Source organism: Ruditapes philippinarum, unplaced genomic scaffold (genome assembly GCF_026571515.1).
Source record: "Ruditapes philippinarum isolate M1 unplaced genomic scaffold, ASM2657151v2 ctg1402_1_1_1_1, whole genome shotgun sequence".
NCBI lineage: Eukaryota > Metazoa > Mollusca > Bivalvia > Venerida > Veneridae > Ruditapes > Ruditapes philippinarum.
The window spans coordinates 6,346-27,324 of record NW_026859924.1 but is presented as its reverse complement, the minus strand read 5'-3'; the positions used below and the strand labels follow the sequence as shown (position 1 = coordinate 27,324).

At 32.9% G+C, this 20,979-nt stretch overlaps 1 protein-coding gene across 1 annotated transcript; it reads left to right on the top strand.

Annotated features, from left to right (window-relative positions):
• The first annotated feature begins 15,982 nt into the window (after positions 1–15,982).
• Positions 15,983–17,257, top strand: LOC132758295 (neuronal acetylcholine receptor subunit alpha-6-like). Its single transcript, XM_060749870.1, has one exon. It carries the CDS (start codon positions 15,983–15,985, stop codon positions 17,255–17,257), a length of 1,275 nt encoding a protein of 424 aa, XP_060605853.1.
• The last annotated feature ends 3,722 nt before the right edge of the window (positions 17,258–20,979 follow it).

The following is a 20,979-nucleotide window of genomic DNA, read 5'->3' as shown; positions in this document are numbered from 1 at the left end:
TACTGTACAGCATGGAAGTGAACTGAAATGGTTCCTTTCTGAAACAAACAATATGAAGTATAGTATCTCGTTATAGGAAATGGTGTGAGAGAAAGTAAAAACCTGAAAATGAACATTATCAGGACAGTGAGAGACATTCATATCATTAAAAATGTTTTGATTAGTAAGAGTGAAAGAAAGATTAAAAGTAAAAACAAAACAATTGAATTTATACTGTATTTTTTAAAACCGCCGCCTGTTTGAATTGGTCAAGATCAATATCAAGACAGGGTAACAATGTTACTAGGAAGCTGGTTCCAGAGTGTGGTGGGGGGGGGGGGGGGGGTGGACGAGAACTTATATAGACTAGTTGTCTGATGTAACTTGTGTTTGCCTAAGAGAGAGGGGTGCATATGTCTAATAAGCCTATATGGAGTTTTAATGTAGTTAGGAAGGCTAGTGGCAACTATACATGTATTGTAAATTTTGAAAAACATAATAAGCCTAAAGTCTAATCTTCGATGCTCAAGAAAACGCCAGCCAAGATCTTCATGCATGGTTGAAGTGATGGCAATGAGGAATATGCGTGTGTCACTCATTGATCTCGCCTTTTTGATCATCTTTCAGGCCTCGACATTAGCGGTGGTCCATTGGTCCGAGACCACCTGATTTTTTCAAGGACCACCTAATTTTACAGGCAACTGGTCCGTTAGACCACTTGAATTTTCCAAATGGTGCAGGGCTCATCTAGGAGAATGGTTATTTGGTCGAAAAACGTGTTCTATAATTGTCGTTTTAAATCATTTCTCCGATGTACAGGTATATGTACATTCATCTCATAAGTTCAAAAAGATCTTACGACATCCATAACCTTTTATTAACTCGCTAACAGTGTAGTTAAAAAAGTAGAAAATTATTTTAATAATTATAGTATAGAATTCATTCAAATGTCTCTTGTACTGCATTGAATTTATAACATTGTATCACTATGGGATAATGGATAAACACATGAATAATGGTGCAAACAAAGGCAAAGGAAAAATTAAATATCTAGTAATCTTTGGCTACTTTTTTAAACGATCAGAGATCCATTTTTTCTTATTTAAAGTACTTTAAAAGGTTATAAATACTTTGTCAAAAATAAATAAATTTCAACAAACAAGCATGTATAATAAATCTGTGAGGAAGATAAGCTCAATTATAATGTAGGAATTTTTCTGGTTATCAATAATATTTCATTGTTTCAAAGACAAGAAAATAATAACTTAATAGTTTAATTAAAAATGTTAATCTATAAAAAGCAAGTATTATTCTTATAAGTCGTACCAGGAAACAGCAATGAGTATTTGAATAACAGTAAGGAAATAAGTCATACACAGATGGTTTCACTATTCATTAACTTGAGCTGCGGAAGAAGTCACTTAACCGAAGTATGAGTACTGTCATGTATTTTTCAATGAGATAATAAATACTTAATAGGAATAACAATGACTTACTATCTGATCTAAAATTGAGATAGAAAATATACATGTTTTCTTCAGTTGTTATAAATCTAATAATAAATATGTCTCGGTTTCTCGGATTCTAAATCGGGAGTTTCCTTAAAAACAAATGAGTAAAAAAAAAGATGGACCACCTTTGTTCAGAAAGGACCACCTGAATTTTGGATCCAGTGATCCGGCATACCACCTGCTGAAAAAGTTAGTGTCGAGACCTGTCTTTATGTTTGACTGTGTATGGGGACTCCAAACAATTGATGCATTCTTACTTGGGATTAATATGCTAGTTGTTTTACTTTTTTGTATTCATATTCCGTTTGATGAATCCTAGGGTTTTGCTTGAATTTGATGCAATTTTTTAGATGTGTATACTGTAGTTTAAGTTTGCGGACATGTTCAAGTCAAGATATTTTGAGTTTGGAACTGCTGTAAAAGCTTGGCCATGGAGGAAGTACTTAAGTGTTGTTGATGACTTTTTTGTTTTTGTGATGTGAAGGACTTGACATTTTGAGGGGTTCAATTCCATGTCCCACTCGCTTTAATTAAACAGATTTGCATCTTATTAAGATCCTGTAGGGATTGTGATCTGAGGAAGAGCTTATAGTGTTGTAGATCATAGTGTCATCTGCAAAGAGGCAAATTTGAAACTTGGAGACAGAAGATGGAAGGTCAATAATAAAGACCAGAAAGCAGAGTAGTCAAAGGGCAGAGCCTTGGGGGACGCCAGAATCTACAGGGACTTCTATAGAGTGTTAATCACCAGTTACGACAGTTTGGCTCCGACCTAACAGGAAGGAACGTTTTGTATAGAGACAAGGAATAATTTACGGCCTTAAACGCCTGGATCCATGCTGCTCGCAAACCCACGATGTTGGTTTTGTTCGCTATCAGTTTCTCTACTTGTAATAGGGTTTGTAAGCGAACAGCATGAATCCTGATCAGACTGCGCGGATGCGCAGGCTGGTCTGGATCCATGCTGGTCGCAAACCCATTATGTTGGTTTTGTCATGATATAAATATATTTGAGAACTTTAAAGGTGACATCACAACAGAAATGTGAACTGAATTCATCAGCCGGTATATATCGAGTAGTTTCTTGACTGCGTAAATATATTTACATATAAAGGCTATCTCCCAGTTTCACCTAGAATAGCATCATTCCCAGAATTTATGTGAACACCAAGTATGTATTTTAAAGCTTTTATATGCAGTTTGTTACAATACAACTTTCTGAAAGAGTTTTCAATGACATAATCATCTTTTCTTAACAATACATGAAATATGAAAACAAACATCAACAAGGAAGGTGGTATTTAATGAACACAGGAGTTAATAATATTCACATTACCTATTTCACATGCAGGTTTAAGTGTAAGAACAAACAGTTAAAAAAATAAAAAAAATGTTTGCAGGAGTGAAAGTAAGATTGATAAAATCGACAATCCCTTACTAATCAATTTCGTTGATAGCATTATGCAGAAAACGACGGCTTCAGGGTTAATCTTCTGCCTTGGACACTTTCTATTTTCATGTTATCGGAGTATTGATTTTCAGAATGTTAATTTTTAATCTGCAAGAATCACACCCCTTGCACTTCGCGTAAATTTTAACTAGATGAGAAAATTTGTTTTCGAAACAAACTCTTAATATGAAAAAGTCAGTACAAACACGGAAAACGATTAATTCGCTCAAAAATAAATTACTTATTATTTCCACAAAAAAGAAAGAAAAAAAGTGATACTAAAACACAAACTTAATCGAAAGGCCTCGGCGATTATTCACAAATCAGCTTATCCGACAACTGGCTGAAAGGGCTGAATTGTTGCGAATGATGACACGAACTTCTTACAAAACACTTTACACATCGAGTCGAATGTCCACGAATGGAAGTTTTCACGATATTCAATATAAAAATAAACTCTCCGACAATGCATCGAATAAGATGAACATTACTGTTAATGAAAATCGCAAGGTATAGATAACATTCCTACGGAACAGAATTTTATCGAAATTTCATATAGCTCAAATAGAATCTCTAAATAAATAACACTTCTTATTCACAAAAAATAAGCTGCCTATCTTTGATTTACAAAAGGGGACCAATATCATTATTAGAGAAATATCGAGCTATCTCATTATTATTTGCAACTCACAGTCTTGCCATAAAATAGCAACTTAACATAATATATTACATATTATAATGTGCTTGGAATAACATTATATGTAGATATAACATATATGCCATACAAAACATAAAGGGATATAACATACGTGTGATGTAAAACAATAAAAAAAAATATAAAAAAAATAGATAAATAGATGGTGCAACAATGTTTTTTATTAAAAAAGCTGAGATGTCCTGAAACAACTTGACTTTTACAAACTTTATAAAGTGGATTATGACAGAAAAAAATCTTGTGTTTTTTACAATGCACACACTACAAACATCGATGCCCATAATATCTTATCTTGTTTATCTTTGCTGCTGAAAATATTGCTGGCCAGTTTAATAAGAAACTCAAATAGTATTGACTGCATGAAAAACGATCCTTTTTTTTTATTTATTTAAGAAAAAAAAAACAGAATAGATTGGAGATTAAACGAAATGTTCAAGTTATAAAATCTTATTGATACCTTTGTCTCGTTACATGTTATATTCCCATAGTTGTGCACAAGAAATTATTTTTAAATTATTATGGGACAATGAACAAGAAAAAGTTAAACGTGCAGCTTTAATTGACAATAAATCACATGCAGAAATAATCATGCTTGACTTAGTCTCATATATATAACTTCTTTAAATCTTCAGCGCTTTAAATGGTAAATCAGAAGGAAACTAGAAATTAATTCCGGAATTTTAAAATGAACACTTGAACGTCGTGATAAACACACGAAGTTCAAACTTAGACAGCTGAGTTAATAAGAAAAAAAATAAATTTGTAGCAAATAGATCAAAATGATATTTTAAATAAACCTCTCGAGAAACGGAACTGCGCCTATAAATAACACCCATGCAGCTTTTCAAAATTATATGTCTTGCAAGGAAACAATCAACCAAGTGATCAGTAAGTTGTAGACTTTTTGGATTGATATATTCAAAACCTATACATCAAATCTTAGTGCGTATTCGCTTAAACCATTGCACATTTATATAGTATAGGTATAATTCAACAAAAACTTTTAACAGATTCCTGATATTTGATATAAACAAAATAGTGAAAAAGAGCTATTGAAAATATTGCAGGCTCTGTTTGATTAACCCATTTAATACTTCATGAGCATTTTGTAAAAAATGGCTGTTTTCATTGAAAAGTCTCCCGTTACAAGTTCAAATTGTTATAAAACTATGAAAGCTGCTTCAATACTAATCAAACTTGGCACAAATGTTGTCTAGACCATTGCCTTTGCAACAACATGCCTAGGCTTAAATTTCCTGTTACCATGGCAACGAGGGGACATCTCAAAATTGCCAAAAATCACTATTTTGAGTTGATTTTTTCCATCAAAATTGACTTCAAAGTGATGCAACTTCTCAATGGATTGAGATAGAGTCAAATGCTTTTCAGCGTTGGTTACCCGTTACCTTTTGATCGATCTGGGGTCATTTTAGCCTCTCACAAGTCCAAAAATTTTCTTTTTCTCACACCCCCCTTCTGGCAACCCCCTGATGTATCTTTTGGGTGGAGGGCGGCGCCGAAAAAGTACTCACTTTTTTCAGCAACATTTCTCAAACGAAAACATGTGTTGGGGGGGCCCAAATAGGACATTTTTTCACCATTTGAGACACCAAAAAGGGGGTCGGGGGTGGAAAAGGCGTTAAAAGGCGTATATATCGCGTAATGGGTTAAGCCTGTTCCTGGACGGTAGAGAGTACTGGAAAATGAAAACTACCGACCACGCCCTTAGCACCGGTTTAAACAGTTTTCAACATTAAAAAAAGTAGGCCTAATCGTGAAATTTTGAATTAAGAAAAATCCGCAGATGACGATGATTATGGAACCTTCAATATGACACATTCGTGCCTTTCCACGAAAAGCGGCATACTGAAAGCGGCGGAATTAAATGAAATGGAATTTTGGTTTAAACATATTTTATTTAGAATATTTGTACATGTGTAAATAATAACATAACAATAATTATAGATTTTGGCCGAAAGCAGAAGCTTATAGAAGCCATTATCTAACAATAACAATCTTCAATGTCTGTGGTGGTTGTAATTAACAAGTTACCCAAAAAAAAAACACATTTGATAATGCAAGATTGAAAAGGAAAAATGAAATGTTAATGGTAAGAACAAAATTTTAGTAAGTTTTGACAAAAATTAAGTAAAACAAACTACAGAAAACAACTTAAGAAAAAAACACAAAAAGGACATTAAACAAATAAAGATAAGGACAAGAAAAGAATATAAGTAGCATAGCAGTATCAGTCAGACATTATATAAATCGTTTTGTAGAATCAATATAAAGGTATTCAGACTTGAAAAGCTCTACGTTTTGGTTGATTGAAATGGAATTAGAACCATGCAATAGCAGAGTGTGAGTTATGATCAGGGATCTATCCAGTTGTATGATGTTCCTATAGAGAATATTTCGCATATGTTGATACAAAGGACAGTTTAGAAGAAAATGACACACTGATTCTGTTTGACCACAGGCGCATGTGTTTGATTCGGAAATATTTTTTCGGAAAAGATCATCATTTAAGGAACTACAGCCAAGTCTTAAGCGAGTATGCAGGATTTGAAGTTTGCGAGGCCCTGTGTTAAAATAATTAGGAGGTTTGTGTGGGTTTGAAAGAAGTCGCTTGAATTGTTGTAAAGATTCTGATGATTTTGTATTCTGAGGGAGCGTGTTCCAGGAACGGATGCTAGACGGGATGAGAGAGTTTTGATAAAAGGATGTTCGACAATAGATAGGAGGAATATCAGAGGAGTTTCTGAAGGTGTATCTTTCGTTTTGACGTGTTGGGATTAGAGTGTTTAAGTAAGTGGGACATAAACTATTTCGAATTTTGTAAATAAAGACCAGTTTGTGATTACTACGTCGAGTTGATAATGATTCCCATCCTAGGTCGTCATAAAGTTTTTCAAGAGAACAAAGTTTAGTAGCACCTGTGACTATTCTGGCAGCCTCGTTTTGAATCATATCTTATTCATGCTTTTCGCTAGCTGAACAATTATCAAAAAGTATATCTCCATACTCTAATAATGGACGGATAAATGTCAAATATAATGTTTTCTAATGTATTTCTGTCGAGTGTAAATTTTAGACTACGGAGAATATTGATCCTTGTCCAAGCTTTGTTTTTAATATATTCTAGATGATTTGACCATGAACAATCGTTTGATAGAACAACTCCTAAATGTTTGTGAGAAAAAGCTTCAGAAATGACTTGGTTTTGCAGAAGTAGGGGAGGATGTTGTGTTTTGATAGCTTTCCGAGATATAGTCATACATATGGTCTTTGCTGGATTAAACGAAAACCAGCCATTCTTTAGACCATTGGTTAATCTTTGTAAATCAGAGTTTAGTACATTTGCTGTTATTTCGGGTGTATTAACGATAAGGGATAAACTTGTGTCATCTGCAAAAAGTCTGATGTTGGCGTCGATATCTATTACAATGTCGTTTATAAATATAAGGAAAAGCAGTGGACCGAGAATGGATCCTTGAGGAACACCAGCCTTGACGTAAAGAAGAGAAGATGATGATCCTTGGACAGTGACTCTTTGCTGCCTATTGAATAAGTAGCTTTGAAACCAAAGAAGTAAATCTCCACGAATTCCAGCAGATGACAATTTAGTTATGAGTCCTTTGTGCCATACCCGATCAAAAGCTTTGCTTATATCACAAAATACAATTCTAATTTCCTTTCCATTGTCTATTGCTTCACAGAAAGAATTATAAATTACTGATAGTTGGTTTATAGTTGAGTCGCCTTGGCGGAAACCAGACTGATATTCTGTTAAAATGTTGTTGCTAATTAGATGATTATATACGTGTTTGTAAACAGCTTTTTCTAAAACTTTGCTTAGGGAACAGAGAAGTGAAATTGGTCTATAATTACTAATTACATTGGTCTCATTCTTTTTATGAACTGGACATACGTTTGCAACCTTCCATTGAGTAGGAAAAGTACCGATAGACAGAGAATAATTGAAAATATCTGATAAAGGAACAGCTAATTGAGACGATATTTCTTTTAAAACGCGATTGTTTATTAAATCAGGACCAACTGCTTTCCCAAGTGGTAGTGTTCGTAATAATGGTTCGATATCAGATGGTTCAAAGTGAAGTGATGATAGAGTTGAGGAGAAAGAATAAATTGGTGGAATGGGTTGCCAATCAGGTTCGTCAAGAAATGTTTGTTGAGCGAAGAAACGATTGAAGGCGTCCGCCTTTTCCTCGTTGTCATATAGAATATTTGAGTCATTGAGCAGTGGAGGAATAGATCTTATTTGACTATTAGGGGAGATAAACATTTTAACTGTGGCCCACCATGATTTATTAGATGTTTTATTAGTGAGAGTCTGGGTTAATTTGGCTGTATATTCTGATTTAGCATCTCTAATAAGGGAAACTATTTTATTTTAAGTTGGCGGAATTTCGACCAGTCCGAAGTTCGATTATGGAGTTTAGCTTGTTTGAAAAGACGCTTGCGTTTGCGTATAAGTCGTTTAATTTCACCTGATATCCACTGTGGTTCTGTGGGTCTGATAGTGATTAACCTATTAGGAATATATTGGTTACAAAATTTAAATATGGTAGATGTAAATGCAGAGACCCATTGGTCAATATCAGTGTTACGAATGGTCTGCCAATCAAATTGTTCTAAAGAGTATCTCAATGCATTATAATCTCCTCGGTCGTACAGCCATATTTGACGGGAGTGAGTCTGACATTTTGGTTTAGTAAATTTAAAAAGTGCAAAAGTGGGACAATGATAACGAATTTGCTGATCGAAAACTGATTCACCAACGCCACTAAGTACCAAACTACGTATGTTTTTAAAAAAAATAAGATCTATGACGGATGAAGACGTTTCAGTGAAGTGAGTTGGATCATTGATACATTGAGCAAGCCCAAATTGGTTACAAAGGTGTAAAAGTTTTCGCTTGGATGCGGGAATGGCAGGATTGAGGTTAAAGTCGCCAACAATTGTAATGTTTTGAATACCAGAATTAAGTGCAAGGTCAAAAGATTGTTCAATTTTAAGGTCATATTGGGCATCAGAGTTTGGTGGGCGGTAGAAGAGTCCAATAAGCATTTTAAGGTTCCGCTTTAGAATAAGTTCAATCCAAATACATTCAATATCTAAGAATTCTAAGTCATGCCTTCGAACATAAGCTAAATTTTCGTTGACGTATAATATAACACCACCATATTTGTCATGTCCTCTGTCTCTGCGCTCGGGAATATGAAAATTATTTAATAGTAGTGCACTTGTGCTAACCGATGAATGTAACCATGTTTCGCTAAATGCTAATATGTCAAAAGAATCGAACTCTGTCTTGATAATGTCAAGTTTGGGTAAAAGACTCTGAACATTGTAATGTAGAATGGACAAGTTATTTGAAATATCAAATGATGTATCAAGTGATGCATGTGAAAATGAGTTGTCGGGCCCAGGATGCGGATGAACGTCTCCACACTGTAAAAGGAAAATTGTTGACCACGATATTATTAAACAAACAGTGAAAACAATAGCTACGTTTTGGAAAATGAAAGATTTCTATAGAATGCCCTAGACTTTACAGAATATGTTTTTAGTCAGTCCTTTCAATGAACGGAGACGACTAGCGTTGACTTCGAAATATTGACTAAAAGACAAGCAATATACAGGATTATTAAGAAGCAACCAAATTGTTAGGAGTAAAAAGTGAAAACGGCAAAATCTTGATTCTACTAACAGGTTTCTGTTCCAGAAAACAAAAGTACACTCCATTATGTAATTGATGAAAGGAGAAATAATAGTAATTGATAAGTTGTAATCAACAAATATTTACAAATATGCAAGATTTCTATGAATGTCATGACTGCTAAAGTGATCTTCAAGGATAGTGAAGAAAAAAAGAAAAAAATATATAATAACTTTTAACATGTTATACATGTATGTGAAATATATAATTAAGCAAATTATCGAATTAAACAGTGTTCATTATGACTTGTAAACTACATTATATGATGTGTGTGCAGTAAGATTTGAACTTCCTATATTAAGAAGAATAAAAAAAAAGAGAAGGGGAAATATGATGATTAAATCCATTTGCATAATAAGCAAAAAAACAAGTATTGAATAAACGCATTAATATCAGCGAAGAAGTCCATAATTTGTCAGTAGTACATTTGTATATATACGCAAAATGACCTATAAGCACATAAATATTTACACATTAATTATACTTAAAATCATAGTTAATGTACATTCAAAGTAATGCATGTATATATCGGCTACCAGGGTAAAATACAAATGTATTTATTATACAAGAACATAAACAGAAAAAGCATACTATGGAAAACAAAAGTATTTTAGTAATAAAAACATCTCTTTAAATAAGTTTATACAATTTAACTTAGGCGAGTGCCAATTCTGATAAACTTAATGACTATTCTTCATTGAACTATTAAATATCGATCAATTATATACTATGCACTTTAATTATTATAAAAAGAGAGATTGATATTACTTGAGTATTATAATTATTATAACGTTGATGTCAACATGTCAAATAACGCATGAAAACACAACAACGGGCATATTCGACTATCTGAAGCCGCGGTAGTACTTGATGATAGAGATATACAATATTTATTTTAATTTGATAAGATTTAATAATCAACTATCTATCATAATTTATTAGATTTTTAAAAAAGAGAAGCGAGACCTGGTAATGTTAATGGTATAGGTATACAATGTATTTGTTACAGATAATAATAAATAAAATTGTTCTACTAAGATAATATATCAATTACTTGTGGAATGTAGATCACAGATGTTATAGACCGTAAATCGTATGAAATAAGGTTATATAATTCATATAACAATGTAGCACATATAACAGTCTTCACATTTCTCAATATTACTACATGCAATAAAACAACAACAACGACTGTATCATGTTCTAATCACTGAATGTAAATTGTATGACAAATAACAGTTATTAAAGTAGCATATCAATGAGTATTTTAGTATATACATGAATGTTGTCTTAATGAACTCTCATAATATGAGTTACATTATTAACTGCCAGAAGATCCCGAGGTTAGAACCACTTCTGCATATGTATGTGTCTTAATGTGCGCTAGATCCTCTTCTGAGTTTATCACGTGCACTTGATTGAATTTATCTTTAGTCAGGATAGTACCATCAGAAGACCACGTGCTAAGTATCGACTTATGCTTGACCAGCTGTCGTGCTTCGAAGAGTAGTGAGCTTCGCTTTTTTGTAAGATCTTCATTAATATAGGAATTCTTATACCCTTTTGATTTAAGTGAAGCTCTTTTAGAGTAAAGTTTTTGTCGAGCTCTATATGAGACGAATTTAACAATAATGTCTCTATGACGTGTTTCATGGGCTTCGGTGTTCCAACCCAGTGACTTCGATCAATTTTCGTCTAAGGCAAGATTCGAGCCAATAGTATTTGCCATGTCCAGTATAAGTGAATCGGTATTTTCTCCCGGTTTTTCTGGCAGGCCTGATACACGCAGACAGTTGCGTCGGCTATATTGCTGGGCACGATCCGCATCATTTTCCAGTTGAGTGACCCTTTTTCGCAATGTAGTGTTTTCAGCCTCGACGAGTTCGAGCCGATTGGCCATTTCCGTTTGAATATTGTTAATGAGCGTTGGGTACCAGCTTATTAATTAGGTCTTCTATCATTGAAGACATATCAGCTTTAAAAGTTGTTGCTAGCTGGTTAGAGATGAACTCAAGATTCTCCGACGTTAATGTAATTTGGGTCATTGTTTGACTTCCTGCTAGTATTTCGGTATTGCTTATGTTTAATGATTCAGACTGTTTTGTCTTTTTATTGTCCAAAACATCAATTGGGATGACAGTTCGCGTTTAGATGATGCTTTTGACTTAGGGGTGGAACGTATCCATTGACCTGTTGACTCTTAACGGCGTATGTCCGGGAAATACTTCTTGGTAAACAAAATAACAGTAGAGTGATGTCTAATTTAACGGTTACAGTTTACAGTTATCCAGTATTTATAATATTTTCGATGTGTTATGCAATATTGGTCGTTTTCATAAGTTATATGGAGGTTTGCAGTTCTAGGATTAGGAAAATGGCGGGCGATCGCCAATATGATTCAATGTTATGAAGAAATTGACGTCTGTCGGTATAAAATGCACAATACCTGCAGTTCCAAAAGCATTTATTTTAAGTCCAAGATTTCACATCACAATTTCCGATAATTTGCTTATAGTAAATCTCCAGAATATTACATTTTATTTATTTTTTTGCAGAGCACTAAAATTTTACAACCTCTCACAAGGGAGATCACTTGGAATTTTGAAAAGGCATCAAAGTTTTTTTTTAGCTAAGACGCCAAAATGCACATAAAAAGCAGACAACATATCCTAAGAGTCATTATACATATGCAAGTAGGAATATTTCATATCTTGTCTGTGACAGACAGGCTTCATAACGTATGATTCCCTTTCAAAACTACATTTTATTTAGTTCCGCCCATTGCTATTTCATTAGAATACACGCCTTCTTTTACTTGGGGACCATATATTCCACTAACGTTTCACATTGAAGATTCCATGATTACTTCCGTATCTGCAGATGTTTCTAAATTCATTTTTTTCCATTTTCATAGAAAGTCGAAGAAGATATATCTATAACCGGCGTTTCATCCACTAGAAACAAAATAACAATTGGGTTGCCAGCATTCTGTTTCCTCCCAACTCAGAGATCATATGTAAAAATAGAATATTATAGGAATATCATCACCGGTATTAACGAACACTAAATCTTCAATAGATAATGAAACAAACACAGACAAGATTACTTCCCATGTATTGAACATCGTACAATTGTATGCCATTTTAAAATCAGCAAGCATAACAAAACTGTAAACCGATCAACAGCGTTTTCACACCATAGAAAGTATAAATGTACAAGTTCAAGGTCAAATATTTTTTTACGTCTCGTCACATCATATTCATCACAATCAAAATGAATAAAACTGATTAAAAGTACATGGCCATTCAATACAGAATTATGTGAGATGGTAAGCCACTAGTGGATTACAATTCCTGTCGCTATTTATCCCTGCTTGATCGTAAGAGGTGACTAAATGGGCTTCATCAACTGGAGTCTATGCATCTCTAAGCTCCAGCAAATGATGTGGTGTTTGACCCTTGATGTTGCTTCAAACCACCTACCGCTCATCGCTGTAGGTTGAAGCCGCGCGAGCGTCGTCGTATTCTACGTAGCTAGCTTACGAAACCTCGGTGGTTCTACTCAACTGAAATAATGTACAGAGGGACACCTGAGGTTTTCCTCCGAAAGTCGCCATATATGATCTTTACTGTGTTGGTGCGACGTAAAACCTAACAAACAAGAAAAAAGAGCTTACACATTTCTACTGTTAGACTATATACAGCTATTCACTTGCCTGATGTTATATCAATTCTAATGAAATTTAAGAGATTAGGAGGCATAACGTACACAAATTAAAAAAGAATAAAACATCACACTTGACCAATAAAATATCCCCTCAGCTGACAGAATCCCAACCATTTCTCTGACATATAATATACATCTTTGTAAAAGAGTTACCTACATTTAAGTAAAAGGCGCCTATGTTTTGAAATATTAAAACAGGCTTTTGCTGTAAACTTTGTTACACATGGGTTGTGGAAAACGATATGCATTTTCTCAACGTTCATAATTATATCAAATGAGTTAACGGCAGTATAGGTCATATCGCGACGTTCCAGCTTTACTGGTGGAGGAAGACCTCAGGTGCCCTTCCGTGCATTATTTCAGGCACGAACGGGCACCTGAGTAGAACCACCGACGTTCCGTAAGTTTACAGTTAAAAAGACTAGTATAATGTGCAATAATATGTATATTCAATCGCTTTCATAACGCGACTTCCGCTATCAACCCTTTTTATGACTTGTTGTCCAAAAAAATGATTATTTTTTATTTTGATTGTTCAAAAGTGATCTGTTGACCAAATCTTATATTACTTTCTAAGAAATTTAAAGATGTAAAACCGTACAGATAAGGTGGTGCGATGGTCACTTCCAATAAATTAAATGAAAGCGGCATGATCAATGACTGAGCGACAATGCAACTGATGAATTTAAACAATGTTATTTAAATGTCACTGAAATACTTTCCCTCCGTCTAATGATTTGTTAAATCCGTTTTCTAGTTCTATAAGATTTCCATGGCCACCAAAGTGATTCAGTAACAAATTACAATTAGATTCGGTTGTGTTTATTGTGGTTAACACGTGTTCGTCCTGTATGTGACAAAGTTAGTTTGTGGATCGAATGGAAAGAAAATTGTGTTGACTACCTGGCTAATCATGATTTAAAAGTATTTAAAACTTTATTTATCTACTTTGGAACGTGCTTTTTTAAATGCACATTTTATGTTCTATTATCAATTAAACTGACTAATTATTGACTACATTTATTATCAATTTCTACATAATAAAAGAATAAAATTTTTCTTTCCCGCCTATTTGTAATTTCTGACATGTCAAATATTTGAACTAGTTAAATATTTCTTTGGTTGCAAACACGTTTGACCAAGAATCGCAAACAGATTTGTGTTTCACCAGCAATTAAGTCTGTTTTTAAAGCTAACTGAGCTTATTTTGTTTTGATACGAATGATCATTATTGTTTGCTTTAATTGTTTATCGACAATTCATTTTACTAGAATGAGAATGATTTTGAATACAGATATGTAATGTTCATAATTACTTCTGTTTGGTAAGTTTTTTTTTAAATTGACATTCAATGCTTTTCAGTTGATCATATATCGGTGAAGAAAGTTTAGTTACAATGTATCTGTAAGGTCTGTTACCGTTACCAATGGTACATACGTTGTAAATCTTACTTAAATTACTTAAAAAGCAGAATATATTGAGATAGCCTATATACCAATCGACTGTGTCATAATCACGCAATCAGTAAATATATCCTATATTATTATCTTTAAATATTTAAACATCAATATATGAGAATATTTAAAGGGCCGTCAGGTACGGTTACTCTTTGTTATCTTATATCTGCTTAATATGTTACATAAGTTACATTTTGGATGTGATAATCAAATGGGTCAAATCTAAAAAAATCTACCTCCAGCGAAGTATATTATTTAGTTTTATCAGTTATCTGAGTTCCCTATACTTTACGTCATTGTTATAACATTTTTCAGGTCTTTTAGGATTGATTGTACTGATTCTATCGAATACCTCTATATTTTGAGACCAATTTTGTCAGAAACGCGAGGGGGACATAGCAATTCGTACTGCGCATGCGCGAAGACATCCGGACCAAACAAAGTAGAAGCTCAATAGATTGACACTGTGTATCTCTTTTTAAGTGCAAGTTTCCTAACTTATCAACCTCTGTTTCGCCTTGACAACGCATTGTTTTGATGAATTATTATTATAATGTTAAAACCTGGTCATTTATTCTTCAAAATCGAACATCTGGGCTATGGGGCGTAAATTTGAATGTGTCATTATCTTCATAAACAGACTCAATATTTTCAACTATTCAATATTCCTTTCATTGCACTCGAAGGATCTCCTTTTACGAGAATTCGGTCATGCTATCATTTAAAACGATTAAAATTTACTGAATAGCTATATTAATTATAAATTAGAATTCACTGTAGTATTAACTGGACGGCAAGCTGAGTTTTTTCCCTCACTATTATATAAATTATATTGACAAACAAACAAGGCGTATAAAATACTCTGACACTCCATTTTAATTCAATATATTTTCGATTTATTTATAAAAGAAATACGTGTTATGACAACGGAAAGCGTTTCTCATGTGATATCAGGCTGATTAAAACAATCATGTTTCAATGATATCAAAACATTTAAACAGAGGCGCTCTTGTGACATGTGAGTATTTCTAGAAGTTATGTTTAGATATTTAAAATATGTATTAGAAAGATTAGAAAGATTTATTGAACACATAAAGTTTTAGAGAAAAAAATCATGGAAAATAAACAAGGAGGCAACTAATGCTGTTGCAACACAAGGTTTAGAATGACTAGAATATTTTGAATATTGTACAACATAATTATATTTTATTATATAATATCAGTATTAATCAGTTTTTCTAATGCCTTGCTCTAAATGTTGAAGGAAAATTGTTCTTATTATCTGAATGTTACTTGGATGTGTTAAACAAATATTTGTAAATTAATATTTTCATGCTTTCATAGTTTTATGTGCCGACCATACCCACAAAAGCGAATTAGCAAATCAAATCGTCAAACAACATGTTGAGAATTGGTTATGTTGGTGCAGTTCTTACCGCGGCATCTCTCGTGACTTTCATTGATGCACAGACGATAGATGATGTCAGTCAGTTACACAAAACTGTAATGTCTGGTTATAACAAAGATATAAGACCTGCTATTGACCAATCACAACCTGTCTTTGTCAATGTCTCATTTGAACTCATATCAATACGAGAACTTGACGAAATCATGGAAAAGATATCAATAGTAGGAATATTATGGATGTTCTGGGAAGATCCAAGAATTTCATGGAACCCTTTGGCATATAACAACACATTTATGACAAAAATATCAAATCAAAATGTTTGGAAGCCGGATTTAATCCTTGCTCATCCTATTGATATGACAAAGGCAATTGGTTTTGATCACAGTTGGTACCCTGTGCGCTATAACTACAATGGAATTGCACTTTGGGCCCCTGGTGATGTGATGACGACAACGTGTAACATTGATATAACATTTTACCCCTTTGATAAACAAAGCTGTGAGGTAACTTTCATTCCATGGGGATCAAGGAAAAGTGAAATGTTCATACACGTAGCCGAAAAGGAAGTTTCTAGAAAATTATTTTCGGAAAATGGAGTATGGAAACTTAAAAAGGCAACAACTGTAACTGGTCTAATTGACAATATGTACCCCACCTACAGTGTTGTAATTGAACTTCAGAGAAGGCCCACGTATATAATCGTTAACGCCGTGTTACCTGTATTGTTTATGGGACTGCTGAATGCTCTTGTTTTCTATTTACCCGCTAATTCAGGGGAGAGAGTTTCTTTTGCTATCACAATTTTGCTTGCAATAGCCGTTTTTCTAACACTTGTTGGTGACAACATGCCGAAAACATCACAGCCAATGTCGATATTATGCTATTTTCTCCTCACAAATCTAGTTCTTAGCTCCTTGATCATGGTTGTAACGGTGGTAAATCTTAGAATTTATTACAAAGAGACAGAGGTTCCTCGGTGGTTGAGGTCGTGCGTGCTTATTTTGAAATGCAAGCGAAAATTCCGCTATACAAACGATACAAAGGTGGAAGCTCTAACGGAAAGTAAAGACGCAGACGTAAAGAAATCACCGGAAGTAGTTGTTAAAGACAACTGGGTCACCGAGTCTGATGATACAGAGTCTATTACCTGGCGTGACGTTAGTGAAACCGTAGATCTTGTATTCGGTATCAGCGCCATTGTATGGCTGTGCCTGACTGCATTGGTGTTTTTTAGCATGGTATCAACACAAATTCTACCAGAAAACTAAAATGTACTCGTCCATGTGTTTTTGTTGCAAACATTCGAATATAAAAAAAAATGTACAGATGTTATGAAGATTTTAATGTACACTAGTAATTACACGTGTAAGCAGGGTCTTTATATAACAGAAATATTTTGAAAGATCCTGACGGAAAATTCAAGTGCAAGTGAATACTGTTTTGGCCTAAGAGATGTTGCATTTTTAAATTAATTACTTTTATCAGAAGGATATGTCATTCCGTTACATTAGAAAGGTAGTGTTAATGAAGTAGAAAATTATAGAGGTATTACATTGTTAAGTAGTGTTGGTAAATTATTTTCAAGTGTAATTAATGCAAGGTTAAAAAATTGGGCTGCAGAATATAATGTCTACATTGAAGCTCAGGCTGGTTTTAGATCAAATATGAGTATTATAGATAATGTTTTTGTTTTAAATTGTTTAATATAGCATTTTATAAATCAAGGAAAACAATTGTTTTGACAATTTGACTACAGTAAAGCATTTGATTACGTTGTGAGGGAAAATATCTTGTACAAGCTTATTCAGTTAGGGCAAAGAGGGAAAATTTTAGATGTCATTCAATCTATGTACAAATGTGTAAAATCAAAAAATAAGTATTTGAATAATTTAAGTTATGAATTTACATGTACACTAGTGGTAAGACAAGGTTAATGTTTGTGACCTTTTCTTTTTTCTATGTTCTTAATCGACTTAGAAGATGCATTTTTAAGAAGTGGTGTTGAAGGAATAGAAGTAAATATGTTTAAAGTTTTCTTGTTATTATATGCGGACGATATCGTATTTTTTGCAAACTCAGCATAAGAACTACAACACAATATATGTCTCTTGTATGATTATTGCAATACATGGAAGTTAAAAGTCAATGTATCTAAAACAATAGTAATGTTTTCAAAAGAGGTGAAACAATAGTTATGTTTTCAAAAGAGGTGGTAGACTTCCAAGTGATCTTCAATTTTATTATGATGGTAACTTGATTGAAATTGTTAATACATTTACATATCTTGGTATTGTATTTACTTGTGGAGGATCCGTTACTAAAGCACAAACAATGTTAGCTGGACAAGCACAGTAAGCTATCTTTAAACTAAATAAATATTTACGTATATAAAACCAAGGCATGAGCTTAATATTTTGATACATTAATTACACCTATATTAAACTACGGTAATGAGATAATGGGTTTTACAATAGAACGGGTACACTTACAATTTTGTAAACAGATTTTGGGAGTTCAAAAACTACACAAAATGATTTTATTTATGGAGAACTTGGTAGAAGATCTTTTTATTGTAGACATCTTCTCAATATTGTAAAATTTTGGATGAAAATATCGTGTAGTAATGACAACAAATATGTTAGTAGAGTTTATAAATTGATGAAAAGTGATTTTGAAAATCACCCAAATATAGTAAACTGGTGTTCGAAATTAAAAAAAACTTTTATGTTCTTTAGGATTTTATGATGTCTGGTTACAGCAGAGTGTAGGAGATATTGATGTGTTTCTAGCAATTTTAAAACAACGTTTATAGGACAATTTTGTTCAAAACTGGCATGAAAGATTACATAATTCTAGTAGAGCTTTATTTTATTAGACAATAGCAAATTTTGAGTTTCAATCATATCTAGATATTTTTTAATGCAAACAAAGTGTGCCAGGCTATGGTAAGATTGCGAGTTTCCTACATAGGCTACAAATAGAGGCTTGACGTTTGTCCAGACCTACAAGAACTCCTGTTAATGAACGAAAATATTTAACGTGTAATGTTTTAGAGGATGAATACCATTTTATATTAGAATGTTCAATGTATACTGAATTAAGAAAACAATTAATTCATAAGAAATACTGGAAACATCCAAATATGGTAAAATTATTGAATTGTTAACCAATGAAAATGATACAAATAGAAAGAAACTAGGATTTTTTGTATATAAATCTTTTGAAAAGAGAAATGAAATGCTATACGGTTCAGTTGAGTAATAATTTATTTTTCTTGTAAACCTACTTATGTGCATAGTTTTTAAAATGTGAATTTAAAACATTGGTCTAGATAAAAAAGACATGCGGAAAAGTAATGTCTTATGTAAGTTAAAATGGATGTGATTTGTATGTTCTTGTTATACAGTATACAAATATTGTTAATATTGTACTAAATTCATGCAAGAGTTATCTTTCTGGTCACGAGAAAGATAATATATTACTACATGTATCTGAATGTATATATCTACAAATTCTGATTGTAATTTAAGGAGAACATAATGTTTTCAGATTACTAGTCTTAACAAATTTATATTCAAGTCATACTATAAATGATATGAAATGAAATTATTAAGAATATTAAGCTTACATATGTCATGCTGAAAATTTTATATAGATCTAATATTAATTTTGCTCGCTGTATTATGCATTTTAATCATGCTCTCTATGTATAGTACATGTATATATGCATGCTTGTAGTGCCATCATTGGCGAATAGCTTTATGGAATAAATGAAATAAACTCTAAAAAACTCTTTAACAATATTATATTGTTGTTTTCATTGCTTCCAATGGGTCAACCCTTTTCCAGATTTAAATTAAAAGTAAAACATTCTGCAATAACTACATGATTGAGATTTAACTTTGCTACAAATCCAATGTATTTTGACCATATTCAACATATTTAAAGTATGAACACAGAGCTCTACGCATTTCGATGGAATAAAGTGAACCTGATTAAATCCTGTGTTAGGATATTTTTTGGCTGGCGATCGTTAAATTAAACTCATTTTGTTCAAGCCATTTGGTTTTATTTGTTTCTCATTTCCACTTCTAAAAACTTGGAATAACACTGATGTGCATGCATCATACAAAAATATGTATTTCTTTGACAGAATTACCACTTATATCGACTTTAATTATTATATCAATAAATAATAAATACCCGGTACCCTGTATATATATATATATATTATCTATAAGTTTCCCGCACTTCAATTTAAAATCAACAGTAAACTATTTATGCTCATTGTACAAACTCTAGTATACAGCAGCACTAGAGCAAAAAAAATAAACAAAAGTTACAATTAAATATTAAATAGTTAAAACCAAATAATGGATATAATAGACGGGCCTGTATAAATAAACAAACTTTTCGAACTTTTAAGTTATTATCCACATGAAATTTCGATAATTATAGACAAAATCAATACTAATCAAAGACTGGCAGTATTGAACAGGTAGTTCTGCGAAAACAAACAATCTTGAGCACCGCTAGGCAGAGCATTATATGCCCGGAAAGTGTAAGTCTTGAATGTATAAACAAAGACAAAATCGTGACTTCCGTAAAATAGCCATCTTTCATTGTACCCATTGCACGCGGCGTCTAGTAGATATGCATTTGTCCGTACAACAATGGGGAAAATTTTTGACTTGATTTTGTGTATTTTTTTTGTTTTAACAAAATCACAATGTTTTCAAATTTTCTAGTAAAAATAGCTTTTCTGATGTACACCATGTCACAGAGCTTTAAGGGATTTGAATAAACGTTTAACTGAAGTGATAGTGTAAGAACAAACAGTTTAAAAAAATGTTTGCAGAAGTGAAAGTAAGATTGATAAAATCGACAATCCTTTACTTAGCAGTTTCGTTGATAGCTTTATGCAGAAAACGACGGCTTTATGGTTAATCTGCTGCCTTGGACACTTTCTATTTTCATGTAATCTGAGTAT